Source organism: Bubalus kerabau, chromosome 20 (assembly GCF_029407905.1).
Source record: "Bubalus kerabau isolate K-KA32 ecotype Philippines breed swamp buffalo chromosome 20, PCC_UOA_SB_1v2, whole genome shotgun sequence".
NCBI classification, from domain to species: Eukaryota; Metazoa; Chordata; class Mammalia; order Artiodactyla; family Bovidae; genus Bubalus; species Bubalus kerabau.
This window is the reverse complement of record NC_073643.1, coordinates 15,721,262-15,746,195: the sequence shown is the minus strand read 5'-3', so window position 1 is coordinate 15,746,195 and position 24,934 is coordinate 15,721,262. Positions and strand designations below refer to the sequence as shown.

The window sequence follows — 24,934 nt, the reverse complement described above, 5'->3', positions numbered from 1 at the left end:
AGTCAGGCAGCATGCTGATGGGTATCCGGCAGTCAGTGCCTCCTTCTGACGGACTGTGTCCTTCTCTGCTGTTCACATCGCCGGGTCCCCTGCTCCTCTGACCATCAGCATGCTGTGTCACAGAGATTGGGAACTCCACAAAGGAAGACATCTTCTCCTGCAGCGTGTGTTTACCAAATACTGAACTGAACTCTTCTTTTTTTTCTTTTTTTTTTGGTGTTTCATTATATATTTATTAGATAAAAAGATCTCAGAACTTGGTCTTTTGAGTGTTGAATACAGAAGTCAATTTCTCTTCTCAAACTTTAAGTCAAACAGTAGAGAGAGAGGTTCAAAATACACAGTAATATTCCGGGAAAGCAGGTCTCTGGAAGTAATCCTGCCTTTTAGCAATTGCAGATTTCTCTGGTATAAATACTCCTGCTGCTGCTGCTGCTAAGTCGCATCAGTCGTGTCCGACTCTGTGCGACCCCATAGACGGCAGCCCACCAGGCTCCCCCGTCCCTGGGATTCTCCAGGCAAGAACACTGGAGTGGGTTGCCATTTCCTTCTCCATTGCGTGCAAGTGAAAAGTGAAAGAGAAGTCGCTCAGCTGCGTCCGACTCGTAGCGACCCCATGGACTGCAGCCTACCAGGCTCCTCCATCCATGGGATTTTCCAGGCAAGAGTACTGGAGTGGCTTGCCATTGCCTTCTCCATGAACTGAACTCTCTTAAAAAGCCTTTGTATTTTGTATTTGAGTAGTCCTGATTAACAGACACTGGTGTGATAGTTTCTGGTGAATAATGAAGGGACTCAGGCATACATATACATGTATCCATTCTCCCCCAAAACCCCCCTCCCATCCGGGCTGCCACATAACATTGAGCAGAGCTCCCTGTGCTACACTGTAGGTCCTCCTTGGTTATCCATTTTAAATATAGGAGCATGTACATATCCATCCCAAACTCCCAAACTATCCCTTACCCCCAGTCTTTCTCCCCACCCCATCCCAGCAACCTCTTTTTAAAGCCCTTCTACTCTCCCTGCAGCTCACAAACACCAAGAGCTGATTCATAGCATGCCCTTGAGCGATGCCTTGTAACTCACTGGAGAATGCCTGCCAGTGTGATGCACATGTCTTAACGATTGCTCTTCTTTACCACGTGTCTTTGATGACTTGTACTATCAAACCTTGTCTTTCAGTAGAGAAATTTTGCTATTAATTCATTAGCAGATTCCTTTCCCTTCAAATATATTTATTTTCAACTTTGTGACTGTGCCAGTTTTTACCACAAGGAGTACAACCTTGATTGATGCCCTGTAATTTTGGTTTCTTTCTGTCTTTAGTGACAGAATTAATTGCTTTGTAGTCTAATTACTTTTCACTTGTCTAGGAAAACCAGCTTGGCTTACTGGAAATGACAGTGTGCAGTGTTTGGGAAAGATAGCAGAGCTTGGATGGCTGTGCTTGGCAGCGCTTCCGTCCAGTTGATCATCTGAGAAGTAGGGACAAATGGATTGCAGGTCCAATAATTGATGGCACGTCCAATAAATAAATGGATTGCAGGTCCAGCTTACAACACATGTCATATTTCCTTACCCTGTTTTTTTCCCAGTTTTCTTGTATAGAATAGTTATATTTGAAGATTCACTTTTTCTAGAACATTCAGACGATGATGATCTCTTCAGACGGAAGGACCCCCTCACCATTTCGATTTATGACATTTCATGTTGTCTTTTCATCACTTTTGCATCTGAATCATTTGGGGAATTCAAAGTGTAATTTTACATAACAAAAACAATACAGAACACCAGCTTAAATGTATTTGTTGTAACAAGTACATCAAACTAAAAGTTGATGAAGACCAACCACACAGTAAATACGAAGTTTGCGGAGACAAAATGATAGAACCTGGCAATTTCTCAATTTCACATGGCTTGAAATCATTATGTTACATTTCATAATTTTTAGAATGCATGTGGAAAAAAGCACTTCCTTGCTTTATCTTCTTGAGGTGACCCAGTTATTTGTCAATCCTGATAGATCCTCAGCTTCACCTGTGTCACCAAGCCATCCCATGAAGAACTGTGCCTTTAAACAGAACCTGGGGACAGGATGTTCACACCCAACACGTTTTCTTCCAGTGTCAGCGACTCTTCTGTCCCTGTGAAACCTGTCCATGTAGGATAGTGTTTTTCAAAGTGTAATCTGGGGAACCCTCCCATCAGAATCACCTGGGGTGCTTTTTAGCAAGTATATTCCTAGGCCTCAGGCTCCTAGGCAGTCTCTCTGGGAGTGGGGGTGGGGACCTGCATTTTCAAAACCTTTCCCAGGTGTGTCTACAACAGATATAGTTGAGGGACTGTTCAGAGTTTATGGAATACATGTGCCTGTTCTGTTGGCTTCATGTGGCACGTTATTCTTATGTTCTATGATGACAGTTTTGCCCTTCTCCTGTTTTACTCTCAGGACTGGTCCGTCACGTCTGCAGCCTGTTCACTGAGACTGCCACACTGTGTTTGGATGTGGACAACAAAAGCAACAACGACACTGCAGCCGCCTTGCTGTTCTCCCTGCTGGACATTCTGCACGGCATGCTGACCTACACCTCTGGGGTCGTGCGGCTGGCTCTGCAGGTAGAGGACCCCTTCCCCCGCCTTTCCAACAACCCTGCCCCACGTCCCACATGCTCATCATTCTCTTCTCTCATCGTCCTCTAATGTGTCTTTCAGTTTGAAAAAGAGCATATGATTTGACAGTCATCTTTGGGTGACCAATGTCAGACAGCTAATTTGAATATGAAAAGAAAGCAGGAGGGGCCAAAGACAAGACTTAGTGGGAACTTACTAGGGAACTGCCAGCAACTCAAGAGGTCATTCTCACTGTGGGGTTGGCCACGCACTATGCAGTCTTGGCTGTCCGGAGATGGTGCTCCCACCCCCTCCAGCAGTACGAGTTAGCTAGTGAGGAGTAGTGGATTGAGTTATCAGGCATGCACACACATGCACATACATGTAATATGAATATATGTGCATAGACACACATGTGCATGCATGTACCTCGCACTTACTTTCTCTTATGACCAATAATGTGAAATTGCAAGATGCTTTTGAGGACTAGAGGTGTGTATTTAGTGGCCATGGAAAAGTCGGGTTGCCCCAGACTGTAACCTGGCACTGTGGTCTGAGACAGGAAGGGCATATGAGTTCATCAGGTACTTTCTGGGCCAAGTGTTAGCTCTCACCACATGCCTGTCTCCTTTCATGCTTTCTCTAACCAGCTGAATCAGCTGATACTCAGGTCACATGTTAGGACATGGCCAATAGGAATTCATTGTTGTATTTGGAGTCCCAGTTAAGTCGCAAGTGCTGTGTGTCACGGTAGCATACCAGCCTGGATAGATGCAGAAGCTAAGGTTGGAAGCAGACCGTTCTCATACCTTGCCAAGAGTCATAGTAGCATGAGCCAAGAATGAGTCCCTCAACCCTGGTTTAGTCTCTCTTACTCATCATTATGATAAATGGCGTGTTTTGTCCACAGTGAAGCTGGTGAAGTATTTAACTTGTTTCACGTGGCTTAATAAATAATTCCAGGAGCCCCTCAGCAAAGATGATGGTCAGTAAGTTTTAACCCAGACTTGTAAAGCCGGTAGGTGAAATTGGCCTTTGAAATACCTGCTTGTTTTATTTGCTCATCTGTAATTGCTCTAAATGAACAGTAAAGCTTGGCTAAGTACTCACAGAATCCTGAATTATGGATTTCTCTTAGTTTTCCCTCTTTTTTCTAATAAATGTCTCATCAGAGAGCATCATTTCTTGTTTCAGTTTCCACAGTGGTAGCTTTATGTAATTCTTCAAGGTGTAGATGTCTCTCAGAGAATACTTTGATGGTATCAATCTGTAAGAGATTGTGTATTATGGATAAAAAGGATCAGACATTAAAAAAATTTTTTTTTAATTCTAGAACAATAGAAATCATTTATTTCAAGTCATCAGGTAGACATTCAAGGGTGTTTAAAATTCCTTAATGCAAATTATTTTCTAATTTTCTTTTTTCAATTTGCTAGTATACCAATACATCACTGTTTCTTTTTCTTTTTTTTTTTTTTAGCGCCAGTCTAATGTTTTATTGCTGTCATTGTTCTAAATCTTTCCCTGTAATAGCTGCCATGTATTGCTTTTGACCTTGACAACCAACTTTGATCTCCATGGTACCTGGTATCTGTCTGAAAGTGGTAGACTCCTTGAAATTGAATTAGGAAAAGAATTGGGTAAAGAAATGGAGTTGGCATCAAAGACAGACACATCCTTCTACAATACTGAGCTGTAGGTTCTTTTGAAGCATAAGTCACCTCTTCCATCTGTAAACATGCTCCACACATGGGATTCTTCTGCATTCAAAACCCATTTCTACTCTTAACACTAACCTCTTAAAACTACAACTTGACTGTTGTCAGTGTTTAAAATGATAATAGTGTTTAGATTTTGAGGCACCTGTCTCCTTTTCAGGGAGGAGAAGGATATGACAATAGGCATGTGTACCGGGGAGGTGAGGAGTTGGGAGGGAGATGTCAGAATGTCTCTTAGGAGCCCAGACTCTGCCCCCAACTTGCCTTGAGGAGTACTATGCCAAAGATACAGAAGCAGAGACAAATATGTGTGCCCAGCTCACCGGGGTGGGGTGGGGTGGGGTGGGGTGTCCCATGGGCTTTGCAGGTGAGAATACCTTGGATTCAGATCCCAGCCACACTACTTTCACCTGTGAGTTGCTGGGCTTGTTATTTCATCTGAGTGTCAGTTTCCTCATCTGTAAAGCAGACATGATACCAACTACTCAGCAAGGGACTTAAGTGAGAGAACACAAGATATGTAAATATAAAGGACATATTTATTGCCAGGAGAAATATCAATAACCTCAGATACACAGACAACACCACCCTTAAGGCAGAAAGTGAAGAACTAAAGAGCCTCTTGATGAAAGTGAAAGAGGAGAGTAAAAAAGTTGGCTTAAAACTCAACATTCAAAAAACTAAGATCATGGTATCTAGTCCCCTCACTTCATGGCAAATAGGCAGGAAACAATGGTGATAGTGAGAGAATTCTTTTTCTTGGGCTCCAAATTCACTGTAGATTGTAACTGCAGCCATGATATTAAAAGACGCTTGCTTCTTGGAAGAAAAGCTATGACCAACCCAGACAGCATATTAAAAAACAGAGATGTTACTTTGCATACAAAGGTCCATCTAGTCAAAGCTTTGGTTTTTCCAGTAGTCATGTATGGATGTGAGAGTTGGACTCTAAAGAAGTTGAGCGCTGAAGATTGATGCTTTTAAAGTGTGGTGTCAGAGAAGACTCTTGAGAGTCCCTTGGACTGCAAGGAGATCCAACCAGTCCATCCTAAAGGAAATCAGTCCTGAATATTCATTGGAAGAACTGATGCTGAAGCTGAAACTCCAATACTTTGGCCACCTGATGTGAAGAACTGATTCATTGGAAAAGACCCTGATGCTGGGAAAAACTGAAGACAGGAGGAGAAGGGGACAACAGAGGATGAGATGGTTGAATGGCATCACCAACTTGATGGACATGAGTTTGAGCAGTCTCTGAGAGTTGATGATGGACAGGGAAGCCTGGTATGCTGCAGTCCACGGGGTCACAAAGAGTCGGACATGACTGAGCGACTGAACTGAACTGAAAGTACATATACTTGGCCCAGGGAAAGTAAGCCATGATTGGTCACTATGTTATTAATAGCAATAAGAGGGAAGACACTCACCTCCCCTTCCTGTTTACAGAGGGTTCGTGGGGGCTGTGATGTTCTCATGTCTGTGTCCCAACACTAGGGAAGGCACTCAGTTTGTATTTATGGAGTAAACCAACTCCTAGCAGGCTTATGAGGTATTAATGTATGGTTTTATTTTGCATTTGTGAGCCTAGCCCAGGGCTTGGCCCCCATGATCTTGGCACAGGCATCAAGAGAGGAAGGTTGTTGAGTGTCAGGGAGGTTCATTTTGGTAAGACCATCAGCATGCAGATAGTGGAGCAAATCATCACCTTGAACCGTGTCCAGGGTCCTGCAGAGGGAACAGGGGTGCAGGGAACTCACCAAGTTTGGGGGTTAAGGAAGGAAGATATTCAGTACCAAAATCCAGGTCACCTGACTTCCCAGTCTGGCCCTTGTCTGTCATTTCTGGAGTGATGGGAGAAACTTCACGCATTACTCGAGAGGCGGGTGGTTAAACTGGTTTCCATTAGTAGATGTGTCAGTGTTGCCCTAAGACTGAAATGTGGCCCCTGAGTCCTCCTTCATCGCACACTCAAGTGAAGGCTGTTGGGATGGGGGCTTTACCCTATTTCAGTATCTCTCTCTCTGTAAGAAAGTCATTTTTATTTATTTTTGTTCATTCTGTGCCGCTTGTGGGATCTTAGCTTCCAGACCAGGAATCAAACCCATGCTCTCTGCATTGGAAGCATGGAGTCTTAACCACTGGGTCACCAGGGAAGTCCCTCTATTTCAGTATCTCTTGAAGTTGCCGGTTCGACTCCTCCACGGCTTTCTCCCTGCTGTTTTCCCCATGAGCTTGCCCCTGTCTGGTTGTTCAGTCACCAACTGAAGTCGTGTCCAACTCTTTGCAACCACATCAATGGCAGCACACCAGGTTTCTCTGTCCTTCATTATCTCCTGGAGTTTGGTCAAACTCATGTCTATTGAGTCAGTGATGCCATCCAACCATCTCATCCTCTGTCACCCCCTTCTCTTCCTGTCCTTAATCTTTCCCAGTATCAGGGTCATTTCCAGTGAGTCAGCTCTTTGCATTACGTGGCCAAAGTATTGGAGCTTCAGCTTCAGCATCAGTCCTTCCAATGAATATTTAAGGTTGATTTCCTTTAGGATTAACTGGTTTGATATCTTTGCTGTCCAAGGGCGTCTCAAGAGTCTTCTCCAGCACCACAATTCAAAAGCTTCAATTCTTCAGTGCTCTGCCTTCTTTATGGTTCAACTCTCACATTCGCACATGACTACTGGAAAAACCCATTGCTTTGACTATATGAATTTTTGTTGGCAAAGTGATGTCTCTTCTTTTTAACATGCTGTCTAGGTTTGTCATAGCTTTTCTTCCAAGGACCAAGCATCTTTTAATTCTGTGGCTGCAGTCACTGTCTGCGGTGATTTTGAAAACTCAAGAAAATAAGATTTGTCACTGCTTCTACTTATCCCCCATCTATTTGTCAAGAAATGATGGGACTGGATGCCATGATCTTAGCTTTTTTAGTGTTGAGTTTTAAGCCAGCTTTTCACTCTCCTCTTTCACCCTCATCAAGAGGCTCTTTAGTTCTTCTTTTCTTTCTGCCATTAGAGTGGTATCTACATATCTGAGGTTGTTAATATTTCTCCCAGCATTCTTGATTCTAGCTTAGGATTCGTCCAGCCCGACATTTTGCATAATGTATTCTACATAAAAGTTAAATACGCAGAGTGACTATATTATATAGCCTTGATGTACTTCTTTCCCAATTTTGAACCAGTCCCTTGTTCCATGTCCAGTTCTAATTGTTACTTCTTGTCCTGCATACATTTGTGTCCTGGAGCTAGGTAAGGTGGTCTGGTAAATTCCCATCTCTAAGGATTTTCCACAGATTGTTATGATCCACCCTGTCAAAAGCTTTAGTGTAGTCAATGAACGGGAGTTAGATGTCTTTTTAAAAAATTCCCTTGCTTTTTCTTCTTTGAAGAAATGTCTGTTTAGTTCTATGGCCCATTTTTGATTGGATCATTTATTTTTCTGGAATTGTATATTTTTGAGTTTTTCTATGATCTAGCATATGTTGGCAATTTGATCTCTGGTTCCTCTGCCTTTTCTAAATCCAACTTGTACATCTGGAAGTTCTTGGTTCACATACTGTTGAAGCCTAGGTTGAAGAATTTTGAGCATTACCTTGCTAGCATGTGAAATGAGTGCAATTATACAGTAGTTTGAACAGTCTTTGGTGGTGCCTTTCTTTGGGATTGGAATGAAAACTGACCTTTTCCAGTCCTGTGGCGGCCACTGCTGAATTTTCCAAATTTTCTGGCATATTGAGTATAGCACTTTCTTTTTTTTAATTTTATTTTATTTTTAAACTTTACATACTTGTATTAATTTTGCCAAATATCAAAATGAATCCGCCACAGGTATATATGTGTTCCCCATCCTGAACCCTCCTCCCTCCTCCCTCCCCATACTATCCCTCTGGGTCGTCCCAGTGCACCAGCCCCAAGCATCCAGTATCGTGCATCGAACCTGGACTGGCAACTCGTTTCATACATGATATTTTACATGTTTCAATGCCATTCTCCCAAATCTTCGCACCCTCTCCCTCTCCCACAGAGTCCATAAGACTGTTCTATACATCAGTGTCTCTTTTGCTGTCTCATACACAGGGTCATTGTTACCATCTTTCTAAATTCCATATATATGCGTTAGAACAACACCTCATCACCTGAGCTGCTCGGACCTGGGAAGAGCACAAAACGCAGGCCCAACCGAGTCTGCGCCTCTGAGGACTACCCGAGTGCCTGAACCTGAGTGGCTTGGACTTGGGAGGTCAGCCCAGGGCCAGCCTCTGATTGTTCCCGGCGGAACAACCTAGAGCCCGAGCAGTGTGGGCAGGGAGGCTACACGCACCGTGAGCGGGGGCAGACCCAGTGTGGCTGAGGCACTGCGAGTATAGCACTTTCACAGCATCATCTTTTAGGATTTGAAATAGCTCAGCTGAATTCTATCATGTCCACTAGCTTTGTTCAGAGTAATGCTTCCTATGGCTCACTTGACTTCACGTTCCAGAATGTCTGGCTCTAGGTGAGTGACCACCCCATCGTGGTTATCTGGGTCATTAAAACCTTTTTTGTACAGTTCTTCGTATTCTTGCGACCTCTTCTGTCTCATGGTTGAATGCAAGTGAGATTCGTCTGTTGTAGCCCATGGTCCTCAGCATGCGTCTCCCTCCCTTTGAAAACTGATGATATCTCTTCATCTCATCACAAGATCATTTTCTTGGCAAGACACTCCAGGCCTTGAACGATCAGCCCCAGGGTGGTTTTCCAGCCTCGCCTGCCATTCCTTTGTGCTTCCTGTACCTCCACCAAACAGTCACCTTGGCCTTTTCCATGGGGCTCCCGCACCTCAGCACTCCAGGCCTTTCCCCAGCAGATGCCAGCACCTGAAGCACGCGCTGTGCATGTCCTCCCCTGTAGACCTCACCCCACCGTCCACCGATGAAGTCCTGTCACCGTTCCCCAGTCCCACCTCAGCTTTATTTCCACGTCCACTGTAGCAGTTTCCACATTCTGCCTTTAGTGCAGTGGAAAGCTTACCATTGGTTTTTTTTTTTAATTAAAGTATAGTTAATTTATAAGACTGTGTTAATTTCTGCTGTATAGCAGTGACTTAGTTATATATATTCCTTTACATTGTGGTTTATCCCTAGATGCTGAATATAGTTCCCTGTGCTATACACTAGGACCTTGCTGTTTATCCATTCTGTACGTAATAGTTTGCATCTGCTAATCCCACACTCCCGATCCATAACCACTCCCATCCTCCCCCATGGCAACCACCAGTCTGTTCTCTGTGTCCGTGATTCTATTTCTGTTTCATAGCTAGGTTCACCTGTGTTGTAGTTTATATTTCAAATATAAACAATATCATGTATTTATCTTTCTTTTGGTGACTTCACTCAGTATGGTAATCTCTAGATCTATTCGTGTTGCTGCAAATGGCAATTTTTATGGCCGAATTGTATTCCATGGTATATACGTACCACATCTTCTTTAACCATTCATCTGTTGGTGGTCACTTAGATTGCTTCCATGTCTTGGCTATTGTAAACAGCGCTGCTGTGAACATAGGGATGCATGTATCTATAGTTTCGTCTGGGTATATGTCTAGGAGTGAGATTGCTGGATCATGCGGCAACTCTAGTTTTTTGAAGAACCTCCATACTGTTTACCATAGTAAAGCCTGCCATTCTTTTAATGAAATTGCGAGGTTCTACAGCCTGGGACTGAGTTGTATCATCTGTGCACGGCAAGCATGTGAGTGATGGTGTTTGGGAAGCACACTGAGGTCTGACTTGGGTTGGTCTGGCCACACCACTGCTGGTTATGCTTAATTTTAACCTGCTTAGGACATCAGACAGCAATTGCCGGAAGAACTGACTGTCTCTTGTTCTCTACAAATGCCTTGTTGTGTCTCAAATGCTCAGTTGTGTCTGACTCTTTGCAACACCATGGACTGTAGCCCACCAAGCTCCTCTGTCCATGAAATTCTCCAGGCAAGAATACTGGAGTGGGTTGCCATTTTCTCTTCCTGGGGATCTTCCCGACCCAGGGGTCAAACCCATGTCTCTTACATCTCCTGCATCGGCAGGTGGGTTCTTACTTGCCCGCTGTGTGCTAGACTCATGTAGTAATGTTAGATGTAATAGGGTTATATCCTCCCTGGCCTTTTTTAATGCCAATAAGTTAGCTGAATCCCTTCATCTCATTTTAGGTAATGCTATTAATATATTCCCATTTAATATTACATATGGCTCACAAGTTGTCATTCCCACATTTTACATATCTACAACCTAGGGATCTTATCTGAGATCTATTCTTAATATATCCAGTAGTTTCCTAAACAGGACTACTAGAATGTCCCATGGTCCCCTCAAATTCAGCATGTCCAAAGCAGAGCTCAGGATCCACCTCCCACACCATCCTCCTGCTCGCAAGCCCCACCACTCTCATCCTGCCATACTAGAAACCTGGGAGTTATTCTTAAAATTTCCCTTTTTCATATTCCTCCTCCAATCCTTCACCAAATCCAGTAGATTTTACTGGTAGCACCTGGCTCAGTTTGCCATCTCCTCTTGTTCAGGCTGTGACAGCTGGGGGGACCAAGAACCCAGGATGGCCAGGAGTGGGGTCAGTTGCCACCCAGCAGTGCCTGGAGCAGTGAGTTGTGGGCAGGGGTCGGGGGACCACAGGCAAAGGCAGAGCACTGCACAGGGAGAACAGCAGTGACATCGTGGCAGAGGCGGGGTGCTTCTTGCTGTTAAAAGAGCCCTCTGGGCATCCCTGATAGCTCAGTTGGTAAAGAATGCACCTGCAATGCAGGAGACCCTGGTTTGATTCCTAGGTCAAGAAGGCCCACTGGAGAGGGGATGGGCTACCCACTCCAGTATTCTTGGGCTTCCCTGTGGCTCAGCAGGTGAAAAATCTGCCTGCAGTGCAGGAGACCTGGGTTTGATCCCTGGGTTGGGAAGATGTCCTGGAGAAGGGAAAGGCTACCACTGCAGTATTCTGGCCTGGAGAATTCCATGGACTGTGGAGAATTCTATAGTCCATGGCGTCACAAAGAGTCGGACATGACTGAGTGACTTAGACTTCTGGGGACTTCCCTGGTAGTCCAATGGCTAAGACTTTGCACTCCCAATGAAAAGGGCCTGGATTCGATCCCTGGTCAGGGAAGTAGATCCCACATGCCGCAACCAAGCGTTCACATGCTGCAACTAAAGGTCCCACATGCCACAACTAAGACCCAGCATAGCCAAATATATAAATAAATATTAAAAATAGATCCCTCTGTAACATGCACACATAAGGCCATGGATCTGGGAATCGAAAGGCTGACTGAGAGTGTGTGCTGTTGGGGAGCTAGAGAGACCCTGAGAGAGGCTAGCTGGGCCTCGGGTTTGTTGCTCAGCTCCCCGCATGTGATGCACTTAGCACACAAAGCTTCTGCTGTGGACCTGTACCTTGGGAGAGATGAATTTCAGGTGCATCCCTGATGTGCTCCTCCCTCTGTGTAAAGCTGTAGCAATCCCTTTCTGGAACCCTTGGTATCTCTGCAGGGAGTTGGTACCCAAATACCGGCAGGCAGGGTTGGGATGTTTCTTGGTGACAATAAGAAATGACTGTAGATTGTGGGGGATCTGGAGGGCCACTGGCCATCCGGGTGGAAAGAGTCCCACAGTGTGTGCTTGTGTTTGTGGACGTGTCTCCTTGCTTACATGTGTTTGGAAAGGAAGCAGTGGCACGGTGCCCTTTGCTGTGTAGGTGCTGGCTCGCAGGACTACCTTATCTTTTCCAAGAGACAGTCGTCTTCTCTAAAGGCTAATGTGCTAATGTGAAAAGGTCAGTATTCTGCCTTACATCATGCTTCAGAAGGCAAGATCAACAGCCAAGCCTCACAAAGGTTCAGACCTAGGGTAGTGCTACAAATCTGTTTTCTGGGAGAAAGTCCCACCTTTCTGGTAGAGGCCAGGGGTTGAGATAGAGCTAGGGGAGAGGTGGGACAAAACTCCGAGCTACTGATTACTGTCATCCCCCTTGGCTGTAGAGCAGTGTAAGCTGTTAAAAGGCAGATGTCTTATTTTCCATAATGTCCTTTTGAACCAAGGAAAGCAGGCAACCCAGATTCCATCCATAGGCCTGGAGGCAGAAGGAGCCTTGACATTTATGAGAGGGGCCCTAGGGTCCAGATTACTCTGGACCTGAGGTGGGGCAGCCTACTCCAAAGGCTCTGGCAAAGGTCATTACCTAGTAGTTTTGTTCTGAGTAAAATTAAAAACAGAGAGCGTATATGCAAATGAAAAGTGTATATACTATAGCAAACACAATAATCAGTGACTTTTCTCAGTTTAAAATTACTCATCTCTCATAGAAATCTCCTCTAGAATGAGACAGTTTATATAAAACTCCTGGAAAAAGACATGCTTAAAGCCACTCCTTTCTCAATTCTTATTTCATTGCATTCTTCCTAGGCACTGTAGACCCGTATCTGAGCCTCTTCATGCAGTAGTCCAAAGTCTTGTTGATGTTGTTAATCACTCATTTGTGTCCAGCTCTGCGACCCCATGGACTGTAGCCCACCAGGTTCCTCTGTCCATGGGATTTCCCAGGCCAGAATGTTGGAGTGGGTTGCCATTTCCTTCTGCAGGGGATCTTCCCAGCCCAGGGATCAAACCAGTGGCTCCTGCCACGTCTCCTGCATTGCAGGTGGATTCTTTCCTACTGAGTCACCAGGGAAGCCCCAGTCCAAAGCCTATTCGTTCGATAAATATTTTAGATGTTATTCAAGCAGATGTGTGCGTATAGAGTTGGAGAACACAGTAGAATGGATTTGGTTTGCATCATAAAAGGTGCATAGAAGTGCCCAGAAGAAGCGAGCTTGGGTTATCTGGAGTCATTTAGCCTGGATTCATCCTCCAGCTAAGTCATCCATTATCTGTGGGACTTCAGACACACTACTCAACCTCTCTGAACTTCAATTTTCTCCCCTGAAAAATGGGGATGACCTCACTGTCTCTCAGGATGGTTCAGAAGAAAAAGTGCTTGCCCCCCAGGGTCTGTCAACATCAATATCATCCTGCCAGTGGCCACCCTTGCTGTTGGTTTATCACCCACACCGCTCTGTGGCCTGAGCTGGTGGCAGCGTGTGCTCTCTTTGCCACATGGTGACCGCACGACACTTCTCCTGGGGGCCTGCGGTTAGAGGCCTCCCCGGCCGCCATCAGGTGTTCACTGGTCTCCCGTAGCCAAGCTGACTAATCTCCAAGACCCTTCCCCTCTCCTCTACCTGTTCAGGCACAGAAATCTGGCTCAGGAGGGAGCACTCAGGCCGCGGAAGACCTGCTGCTGCTTGGCAAGCCTCTCATAGACCTCGTCAGCCTGCTCATCCCGCTGGTAAGAGCTCACGCACCTGCTCGTGCGTCTCTTGGGCCGTTGCTGAGGGTGAAGTGATTATGTTAGTCTCGTGATGTCTTGAGTTTCTCTGCTATTTTGATTCCTTTCAAAACTGGAACCAAAAGAAATGTTAGAACAATGTTTAGCCTAGAAATACTAAATTTCTGCTTTAACTCCCAGTGACTTATGATTCGTTTAAGTGGATATCTAAGTAAGACTGAGTCTCAAATTCTTCTTCATGGGTATGAGGTTAAAAAAAAAAAATCAATGAATTCCAAGAAGGAAGAAGAAATCCATTGTGGGGATCAGTTCTCTTTCAGAAAGACATATTAGAGTTACTTGGCGTGCAGGATTCCCCTAAAATGCAGAAGCACTGCTGTCTCCATAGAAATAGAAGGAAATATGTGAAATTACACAAGAGACTGCACAAGACTACAAAGTATGTGAAGAGAACCTGATGGAGACTTGGAGTTTGGAGCAAATGAATCTCATTATCTGTTTGACTTGCATTTCCCTGATAATTAGCAATGTTGAGCATCTTTTCTTGTGCCTTTCGGCCATCTGTATGTCTTTGGAGAAATGTGTATTTAGGTGTTCTGCCCATTTTTTGCTTGGGTTGTTGTTTGTTATTGAGTTGTGTGAGCTCTTTATATATTTTGGAAATACAAATGGGGCTCCAGTGAACAGAGGGAAGGCTAACCCAAATCATGCTGTCTTTATGGATGTATAAAAGATTCAGAACATCCTCATTAAATATAACTGATGCAATATGTGATCTGTAGGATAATACTTACATCAATAGCATATAAGATTTAAACAATAAAAATAGCTCAAAGCAGATGAAGAATCTATTTCAGGTAAACTTCTAGGATTCTCTTTTTCACATATGTCTCTTATGGATGGATTTTGGCATTTCCCACGTTCTGAGATTTGCTTTCTTTTAACAGTTGAATTTATTCCAACTAGATTTATTCTTAAGCTTATCTTTAGTCTTAATTTTATTGTCTTATTGTGTATTTTCTTTCTAAATGTTTTCCTAAATTAGATGTAGGGTTTAATGCAAAGCAAAGGAAGCTTTATCAGGACAAAGAGAAGCACTCTACAATGGTAAAGAATAAAATGCACAGGAAGATATAATTATGAACTTTCTGTGTCAAATACAGAGCATAGAACTCTAAAAAGGGAGAAAAACCAGAACATACAGGGAAAAATATTTTTAAAACACAGTAGTGAGAGATCTAACCTATCTCTTGGAGAAGGCAATGGCAACCCACTCCAGTACTCTTGCCTGGAAAATCCCATGGATGGAGGAGCCTGGTGGGCTGCAGTCCATGGGGTCGCGAAGAGTCGGATGCGACTGGGCGACTTCGCTTTCACTTTTCACTTTCATGCACTGGAGAAGGAAATGGCAACCCACTCCAGTGTTCTTGCCTGGAGAATCCCAGGGACGGGGGAGCTTGGTGGACTGCCGTCTATGGGGTCGCACAGAGTCGGACACAACTGAAGTGACTAAGCAGCAGCAGCATAGAGGATATGAAAACTTTAAAAAGATTAATAGAAACATATCTGAAAATTGAGACTGTACCTCCTTTTCGAATTTCTGGAAGCACTTTACCATGCATTAGGTTAAAAGAATATCAATAAATATCAGAAGAATATCAATAAGTAGGAATTGTATAGACAACATATTTTAACCATAATACAGTTACACTAGAAGGAAAAATGAAAACAATTAAAAATACACTGTTAACAAATATTCTTAATGAGCACAAAGATCTTATGATTGTATCTCTCTGGATCCCACCAAAAGACAAAAAACACATAGTGATTTAAACAGGAGAATTTCAATATAAAGACTTATTAAACAATAATTGAGAGTAAATGTAAGTTTTACAAAGAACCCTATAAGTTATTCAAAAGCTGAGGGAGAATACCCAAGGAAGGACAGACTTGAAGGGTCAAGAAGCAACAGTTAGAACTGGACATGGAACAATAGACTGGTTCCAAATTGGGAAGGGAGTACTTCAAGGCTATATATTGTCACCCTGCTTATTTAACTCATATGCAGAGTACATCATGCAAAATGACAGGCTGGATGAAGCACAAGCTGGAATCAAGATTGCCGGGAGAAATATCAATAACCTCAGATATGCAGATGACACCACCCTTATGGCAGAAAGCGAAGAACTAAAGAGCCTCTTCATGAACGTTAAAGACAAGAGTGAAAAATTTGGCTTTAAACTCAACATTCAGAAAACTAAGATCATGGCATCTGGTCCCATCACTTCATGGCAAATAGATGGGGAAACAATGGAAACAGTGAGAGACTTTATATTTTTGGGCTCCAAAATCACTGCAGATGGTGACTGCAGCTATGTAATTAAAACACGCTTGCTCCTTAGACAGTATATTAAAAAGTAATATAAAAGTAAAAAAAAAAAAAGTAATCCCAACAAAGGTCTGTCTGGTCAAAGCTGTGGTTTTTTCCAGTAGTCATGTATAGATGTGAGAGTTGGACTATAAAGAAAGCTGAGCACTGAAGAATTGATGCCTTTGAACTGTGGTGTTGAAGAAGACTCTTGAGAGTCCCTTGGACTACAAGGAGATTCAACCAGTCCATCCTAAAGGAGATCAGTCCTGAATATTCATTGGAAGGACTGATGCTGAAGCTGAAACTCCAATACTTTGGCCACCTGATATGAAGAACTGACTAACTGGAAAAGACCCTGATGCTGGGAAAGATTGAGGACAGGAGGAGAAGGGGATGAAAGAGGATGAAATGGTTGGATGGCATCACCAACTTGATGGACATGAGTTTGAGCAAGCTCTGGGAGTTGGTGATGGACAGGGAAGCCTAGCATGCTACAGTCCATGGGGTTGCAAAGAGTCGGACACGACTTGAGTGACTGAACTGACTGACTTCTCCCCGCAGGCTGTGGATCAGACCTCACTGGAGATGGTGTGACTACAGCCCACAGGACAGTGGACAGATCTGCTGGGTTGCCCCAGCCAGAGCTGGTCAACAGTCCCTGGGCAAGCAGGAAGCAACCCTTCACACTGCAGGTGCATTGTAGCCAGTGGGTAGACGCACGGGGGGAGGCAGGGTTCTGACGGTGGTGGGAGGCCTGGAGGGTGTGTAGGAGGATCACAGGAGACAAACTCAGAGAAGAGGATAGACAGGGGAAGTGGGGATGCCAGTGCCCTGGAAAGCCTGGAGTGCATGATACCCCTGGGGGTGGGGGGTGTGGGGGAACAGTGGATTTGTGATCACAGGCCAGGCTAGGACGGGGCCACAGAGGGGCCCATACTGTGGGCCCAGAGAGAGGTCAGATCTCTGTCAGATGCCATCACATTTCACACTTCTGGCCAGCAGTACAGCTGCCAGAAAAAACAGGAGAGCCCCTTCTTTTTGTGTTGTTGTTTATTTGTTTGCTTTTTAAGATTAAAAAAATTTTTTTTAATTGGAGGATAATTGCTTTACAATATTGTACCAGTTTCTGCCATACAGCCACGTGAATCAGTCATAAGTATACATACATCCTCTCTCATTTGAGCCTCCGTTCTTCCCTCCCCATCACACCCCCTTGGTCCTCACAGAGCACTAAGCCGAGCTCCCTGTTTTATATAGCAACTCCCCACTAGCTATCTGTTTTACACGTGGTGATGTATATGTTTCAGTGCGACTGTCTGAGTTCTTCCCAGCCTTTCCTTCCCCCAACTTTGTCCACTATTCCATTCTCTACATCTGTGTCTCTGCTTCTGCCCTGCAAATAGATTCATTGGTACCATCTTTTTAGATTCCATGTATATGCCTTAAATATACAATATTTGTTTTTCTCTTTCTTACTTCACTGTGTGTAACAGGTCTTAGGTTCATGCACCTCAGTTCAACTGATTCAAATTCATTCCTTTTTATGGTTGAGAAATATTCCATCGAATATAGGTAAAGGCAATGGCACCCCACTCCAGTACTCTTGCCTGGAAAATCCCATGGATGGAGGAGCCTGGAAGGCTGCAGTCCATGGGGTCGCTAAGAGTCGGACACGACTGAGCGACTTCACTTTCTCTTTTCACTTTCATGCATTGGAGAAGGAAATGGCAACCCACTCCAGTGTCCTTGCCTGGAGAATCCCAGGGATGGGGAAGCCTGGTGGGCTGCCGTCTATGGGGTCACACAGAGTCGGACATGACTGAAGTGACTTAGCATAGCATAGCATGTATACATATATACCTACATATATATATATACATACATATACGTATATATATGTGTGTGTATATATATACCACTACTTCTTTATCCATTCAACTTTCAGTGGACATCTAGGTCGTTTCCATGTCCTGGCTATTGTAAATAGTGCTGCAATGACCATTGGGGTACATGTGTCTTTTTCAGTTATGGTTTTCTTAGGGCATATGCCTAGTAGTGGGATTGCTGGGTTATATGGTAGTTTTATTCCTACTTTTTGAGAGATCTCCATACTGCTCAATATCAGAAAAACAAACAACTATATCCAAAAATGGACAAAGACCTAAAGAGACATTTCTCCAAAGAAGACATACCAGATGGCCAACAAACACATGAAAATATACTCAACATCTCTCATTGTTAGAGAACTGCAAGTCAAAACTATAATCAGGTGTCACCTCATACCAGTCTGAATGGCCATTATCTGAAAATTTATAAACAATAAATGCTGGAGAGGATGAAGAGGAAAGGGAACCCTTTTGTACTGTTGGTGGGAATGTAAATTGATACAGTCCCTTCTTGCTGCAGTGTGTCCTCTGAGATATTTTCACCAGCCTTTGGAACTCTGAACTCTTATTACTAGTAACTTAATCACACTTAGGTTCTAGTACGTTGGCCAAACATTTACCCAAGGTATGTGAACTCTTGTATACATACATATTTATCACTGAAGTCATTAGCTTTAAAAATAGCCTGCAGCAAACATTCAATTTATCTTCTCTGGAAAAGATAATACACATTTATATCTATGTATAAAGTAAAGAAAAACAGACATAAAGCTATTGAGGGCCTCAACTGGAGCACGTACAGACCAAAGATAAATTTTACAATGGTTGTTAAAAAATGTAATAAGTTACAGAATGAGGTGTTGGAATTGCTTTCCCACAGGGAAAAATAAGCACACTTTTAGTTGTCATTGGACTTGGGTAATTGTAGAGGTATTTTGCCTAAAGGAAGGAGAATGAACTTGTTAGCTTTTGAGGTTCTTTTCAGATAGGGTCCTGTGAATGTAAGCATACTTATCCTTCAGGGAATATGAAACCTGTCAAACCATACTTATACTATACCCTATGGAATCATAATGAACTATGAGAATAAGACAATGATTTTAAGTCTGGTTAGAGAATATGATGATTCTAGACTCTCTTCCCAGAAAAATGCATAGGCTTACCTATATTCTAAGTTCTCTACATAATGCATAATTTCAATGGGATCTTTGAACCCTCATTTGGTAACTATAGTATAAGATATGGCCAATCAGAGATGTAACAATTTGACTGTATCTCCTGAAGAAAAGATAAATCAAAGTAATTGCTTGACCTGAAATTTTTTTTTTTTTTAAATAAAAAGTCAGGCTGTACTTCCAGGATGAATTTTGTAAATAGGTAATTAATTGCTATTTAAAAATATATGCTACAGATTCCTTTTCCCTATATTAACATAGGTATTTTCAAATTTATAAGAGATAACTGGTCTTAAATTTTTCCTTATTATATGCCAAAGTTGCCAGTCTTTAGCCTGGCTTATACTTTTCATATTAGCCATGCCTTTCTCATCTGCTGCGACACGGACTCTGCCGCTTGGGTAGGATTGCAGTCCTCATCTGATATCTCCACTATTGATCTCCTAAAATATTTGCTGGATAACGTTTTTTTTTTTTAGTGAAATGTCTGGCAGTTCTTCTTGTAAACTTGTAGCCTCCTGACAAAAAAATTTTTAATTACAGAGATCCAGCATATACTCTGCAGTTGATAATATACAAGATGCTCAACATCCCTTCATAAGCATCCTGCATAAGATCAAGGAGCGGCCATTGCGTACACAAACATGCCAGCTTATCACACAGTGTTGTTGTTGCTGTGCAGTTGCTGAGTCGTACCCAACTCTTTGCGACCCTGTGGACTGCAGCATGCCAGGCTTTCCTGTCCTTCACTCTCTCCTGGAATCTGCTCAAACTCATGTCCATTGAATCAGTGATGCCATCCAACCATCTCATCCTCTGTCATCCTCTTCCCTTGCCCTCAGTCTTTCCCAAATCAGAGTCTTTTCCTATGAGATGGCCAAAGCATTGGAGCTTCAGCTTCAACATCAGCCCTTCCAATGAATATTTAGGGTTGATTTCCTTTAGGATTGATTAGTTTGATCTCCTTGCTGTCCAGGGGACTTTCAGGAGTCTTCTCCAATATCACAATTCGAAAGCATCAGTTCTTTGGCACGCAGCCTTCTTTATGGTCCAACTCTCACATCCATACATGATTACTGGAAAAATCATAGCTTTGACTAGAAAGACCTTTGTTGGCAAAGTGATGTCTCTGCTTCTTAGTATGCAGAGGTTTGTCATAGGTTTTCTTCCAAAGAGCAAGTGTCTTTTCATTTCATGGCTACAGTCATCGTCTGCAGTGATTTTGGAGCCCAAGAAAATAAAATCTATCACCGTTCCCACTTTTCCCTTATCTTTCATTAAGTGGTGGGACTGCATGCCATGATACAGTTTTTTGAATGTTGAGTCAGTGCAATGCAGAAAATTCTGGGCTATACTTCTCAGTTCCATGGAGCCTGTGGAGGGAATAACTAACTACATTATTTGGGGCAAGGAAGAAGGGCAAAATTCACCCTCCCCACTCCAGTACTCTTGCCTGGAAAATCCCATGGATGGAGGAGCCTGGAAGGCTGCAGTCCATGGGGTCGCTAAGAGTCGGACACGACTGAGCGACTTCACTTTCACTTTTCTCTTTTCATGCACCGGAGAAGGAAATGGCATCCCACTCCAGTGTTCTTGCCTGGAGAATCCCAGGGACGACGGAGCCTGGTGGGCTGCCGTCTATGGGGTCGCACAGAGTCAGACACGACTGAAGCAACTTAGCATAGCATAGCATAATCATTTTAAGTGCATAGTTCACTGGTATTAAATACATTCATAATGTTGTGCAGTCATCACACCTGTTATCCTTCTCATCTTTTAAACTTAAATTCTACCTACTAAATAACTGTCCAATCCCCACTCCTCACAGCCCTTATCAACCACCGTTCTGTTTTCTCTCTGTGATTTTGACTATTCTAATCACCTCATATAAGTAGAGTCATATAACACTTGCCAGTTTGTGAATGGCTTATTTCTTTTGTCATAATATCCTCAAGGTTCATCTGTATTAACATACGTCAGAATTTCCTCCCTTTTTAAGGCTGAATAATATTCTGTTGTATGTCTAGGCCACATTTTGCTTATTCATTCATCTATTGCTGGACACACTTGGGTGGCTTTCCAGTTTTAGCTATTGTGAATAACGCTACCGCGAACATGGATGTACAAATATCTTTTGGAGACTCTGCACCAACTTTTTTGACTATAGCCAGAAATGAAATTACTAGATCCTATGGTAATTCTAATCAAGTTACTTGCCCAGTTTTTAATTATGTTGTTTGTTTTTTTGTTGAGTATTAGAAACTCCCTGTATATTCTGAATGTTAATCCATTATCAAATATGTTATGAAAATACTTTATGACATTCTGTGGGTTGCCTTTTTACTCTGCTGATAATGTCTTTTGCTGGACAGTTTTAAAAACTTCATAAATTTTCATGATTTGCCTAATTTCTCATTTGTTGCCTGTACGTTTTGGGTCATATCCAAGAAATCATTGCCAAATCTGGTATCATGGTTTTTTCCCTATGTTTCTTCCCAGAATTTTACAGTTTTAGGTCTTACATTTAGGTGTTTCATTAACTTTGAGTTTATTTTTGTGTGTGGTGTTAGATAAGGGTCCAACTTCATTCTTTTTGAATGTGCATATCCAGTTTTCTCAGAACTATTTGTTGAAAAGATTGTTTTTTCCCATTAAATGGTCTTCATACCCTTGTTAAAAATTATTTAACTACATATGTGGGGGTTTATTCCTGGGATCTCTCTTTGTTGGTCTGTATGTCAGTCTTTATGCTGTTACCACATGTGTATGATCATTGTAGAGTAAATTTCAAAATCTAGAAGTCCAGCCATGTTCTCTCTTTTCAAGATTGCTTTGGCTATTTTGGGTCATTTGAAGTTACATATGGATTTTTGGATGGGGTTTTCTATTTCTGCAAAAAAACTTTATTGGGATTTTGAGAAGGATTGCATCAAATATGTAGATTGCTTTGGGTAATATTGCTGTGTATTATTTTGATTGATTTTCATATACCGAACCATCCTTGCATTCCAGGAGTAAAGCCCACTTGTTCATGGCATTTGATACTTTTAATATGCTGATGAGCTTGGTTTTCCAGAGTTTTGTTGAAGAGTTTTGCATCAGGGGTCATCAGGGTTATTCATCTGTAGTTCTATTTTTTATAATGTCTTTTTCTGGATTTAGATTCAGGATAATGCTGGACTCATGGAATATGTTAGATGTTCCCTTCTCTTCAAATTTTGGGAAAAGTTTGAGAAGAATTAGTATTAGTTCTTTTTAAAATGTTTGACATAATCCATTAGTGAAACCCTGAAGTGTTTGGGACACTAAGATCCTGCAAGGTGTGGCCAAAAATATAAATAAATAAAAGGAAAAATAGACTTTTAAAAAATGGCATTATCTCAGTTGGCATCTGGCATGGGTAGCTGAATTGGTGTTTGAGGTATAGCTGAGGACCCTGGTGGCTCAGGCAGTAATGAATCTGCCTGCAATGCAGGCAAGCCGGGTTCAATCCCTGAGTCAGGAAGATGCCCTGGAGGAGGGAATGGCAACCCACTCCATTATTCTTGCCTGGAAAATCCCATGGACAGAGGAGCCTGGTGGGCTACGTTTCATGGGTCACAGAGTCAGACACGATTGAGCAACTAGCACTTTGACTTTGTGTGGCCAAGGAGCCGGCCTTGTTTGTATGCCTCCACTTCCTCCTGTAGTGTCTCAGCTCTGCTGTGGTCTGCAGAGACTTAATACTATTCAGTCTCCTTGTTAGTTACAGTTCTGTTCAATTTTCTGCTTCTTCATGATTCAGTCTTAGAAGATTTTGTGTTTCTGGGAATTTTTTTCAGGAGAATTGGTATTGTAGAAATTGTTTAATTTGTTCTAAAATGTTCATGGAATACAAAGAATCTTAGTATAGCCAAGGCAACTATGGAAGAAAATTAAGTTGAAGGGTTTAACACTACCTCATGTCAAGATGTACGTGAAGTTATTATAATCAAAATGGTGATGTATTGGTGGAAAGATACTTTTGAGGTTTGTGGATATGTTTCTTATCTTGATTGCTATATGTTATAAATATGTACAGTTTTTTTGCCTGCTAATTATGCTTGAAGGAAGCTTTAAAAAATAAAGTCCCTTTGAAGTTACTCTATTATTATCATTTCTTCCAGAGTGAATTCTGGTAGTCTTTGTGTTCAGTGGTCGTCTTCATTTTAGGCTTCCTTCCTAGTCAGACTCATGAAGAGTAGAAGTTATTTGTGCTGTATGAGGCTGCTGTTCCTTTTCTCTGTGTGAATGGCTTGCTGTGGTTACCTTGACTGCTCCGGGTCCCCTAATTCCCATATTATGGTGATACTGGATGTATCACAAATCTAGACACCGGGCCTGTCGAGGGTTTGGCATAGGTTCTGTTGCTGCTGTTTTCAGTAGAGCAGCTTCATTTATTCGTGGAAGCCCCAAGGCTGGAACAGCTATTTCAGCTTCCTCTGGTGGACAGGGAACGCCAGCCTCCACTTCACATTCTGAGCCTGACTTTTGTCCTAGCCCCACATGGGTTCTGGCCCCAGTTATACTGGTGTTCCTAGTTGCTGCTTCTAACAGCTTTTGGACCTCAAGCTTCTGTGTGTTTGTTTCATTTGTGGTCCACAAAGATATTTTTCTGTATCTTAATTTTTTTTTTTCTTCTTTCAGTGGTTATACAGTTGGTGCAAAATTTGAAGTCACACTCTGTCTTGACTAGAAGTCACTTGTCCATTTCCCAGCTTTATTACCAGCAACTTTCAAAATGCTTGGCCCCCACAAGCTCTCAATAAATAATTGTGGAGTACATGGATAAGATATAACAAGTGCCAAAACTTAGTTAGGAAACAAAATTGTAATAAGAGCTGATTTAAGTCATGCTGTACATATGTGTATATAAAGGACACCAAAAGAAGGGAGGGTGGGGTGATTTATACCAAAGATTTATTTTTTTTAAATTTTATTTTATTTTTAAACTTTACAATATTGTATTGGTTTTGCCAAATATCGAAATGAATCCACCACAGGTAGTCAGATGTGTTCACATGTGTTCCCCATCCTGAACCCTCCTCCCTCCCCATACCATCCCTCTGGGTCGTCCCAGTGCACCAGCCCCAAGCATCCAGTATCGTGCATTGAACCTGGACTGGTGACTCATTTCATATATATTATACATGTTTCAATGCCATTCTCCCAAATCATCCCACCCTCTCCCTCTCACACAGAGTCCAAAAGACTGTTCTATACATCAGTGTCTCTTTTGCTGTCTCATACACAGGGTTATTGTTACCATCTTTCTAAATTCCATATATATGCGTTAGTATACTGTATTGGTGTTTTTCTTTCTGGCTTACTTCACTCTGTATAATAGGCTCCAGTTTCATCCACCTCATTAGAACTGATTCACATGTATTCTTTTTAATGGCTGAGTAATACTCCATTGTGTATATGTACCACAGCTTTCTTATCCATTCATCTGCTGATGGACATCTAGGTTGCTTCCATGTCCTGGCTATTATAAACAGTGCTGCAATGAACATTGGGGTACACGTGTCTCTTTCAATTCTGGTTTCCTCAGAGTGTATGCCCAGCAGTGGGATTGCTGAATCATAAGGCAGTTCTATTTCCAGTTTTTTAAGGAATCTCCACACTGTTCTCCATAGTGGCTATACTAGTTTGCATTCCCACCAACAGTGTAAGAGGGTTCCCTTTTCTCCACACCCTCTCCAGCATTTATTGCTTGTAGACTTTTGGATCGCAGCCATTCTGACTGGCGTGAAATGATTTATACCAAAGATTTAACAGGGTATTTCTT

The 24,934-nt window shown here is 42.6% G+C and overlaps 1 protein-coding gene across 14 annotated transcripts in view; it reads left to right on the top strand.

The window, feature by feature from the left end:
- Positions 1-24,934, top strand: part of ULK4 (unc-51 like kinase 4) — a 509,803-nt gene that overhangs the window by 340,558 nt on the left and 144,311 nt on the right. For 10 of the 14 annotated variants that reach the window (XM_055558092.1, XM_055558086.1, XM_055558091.1 and 7 more), the window contains 2 exons: positions 2,453-2,619; positions 13,595-13,693. In XM_055558092.1, the coding sequence (XP_055414067.1) occupies positions 2,453-2,619; positions 13,595-13,693 (266 nt within the window). Of the gene's footprint in view, positions 1-2,452; positions 2,620-13,594; positions 13,694-15,761; positions 16,119-16,625; positions 16,811-24,934 lie in introns of those variants that run through there. The other 4 variants (XM_055558089.1, XM_055558097.1, XM_055558093.1 and 1 more) reach the window with 3 other exon arrangements.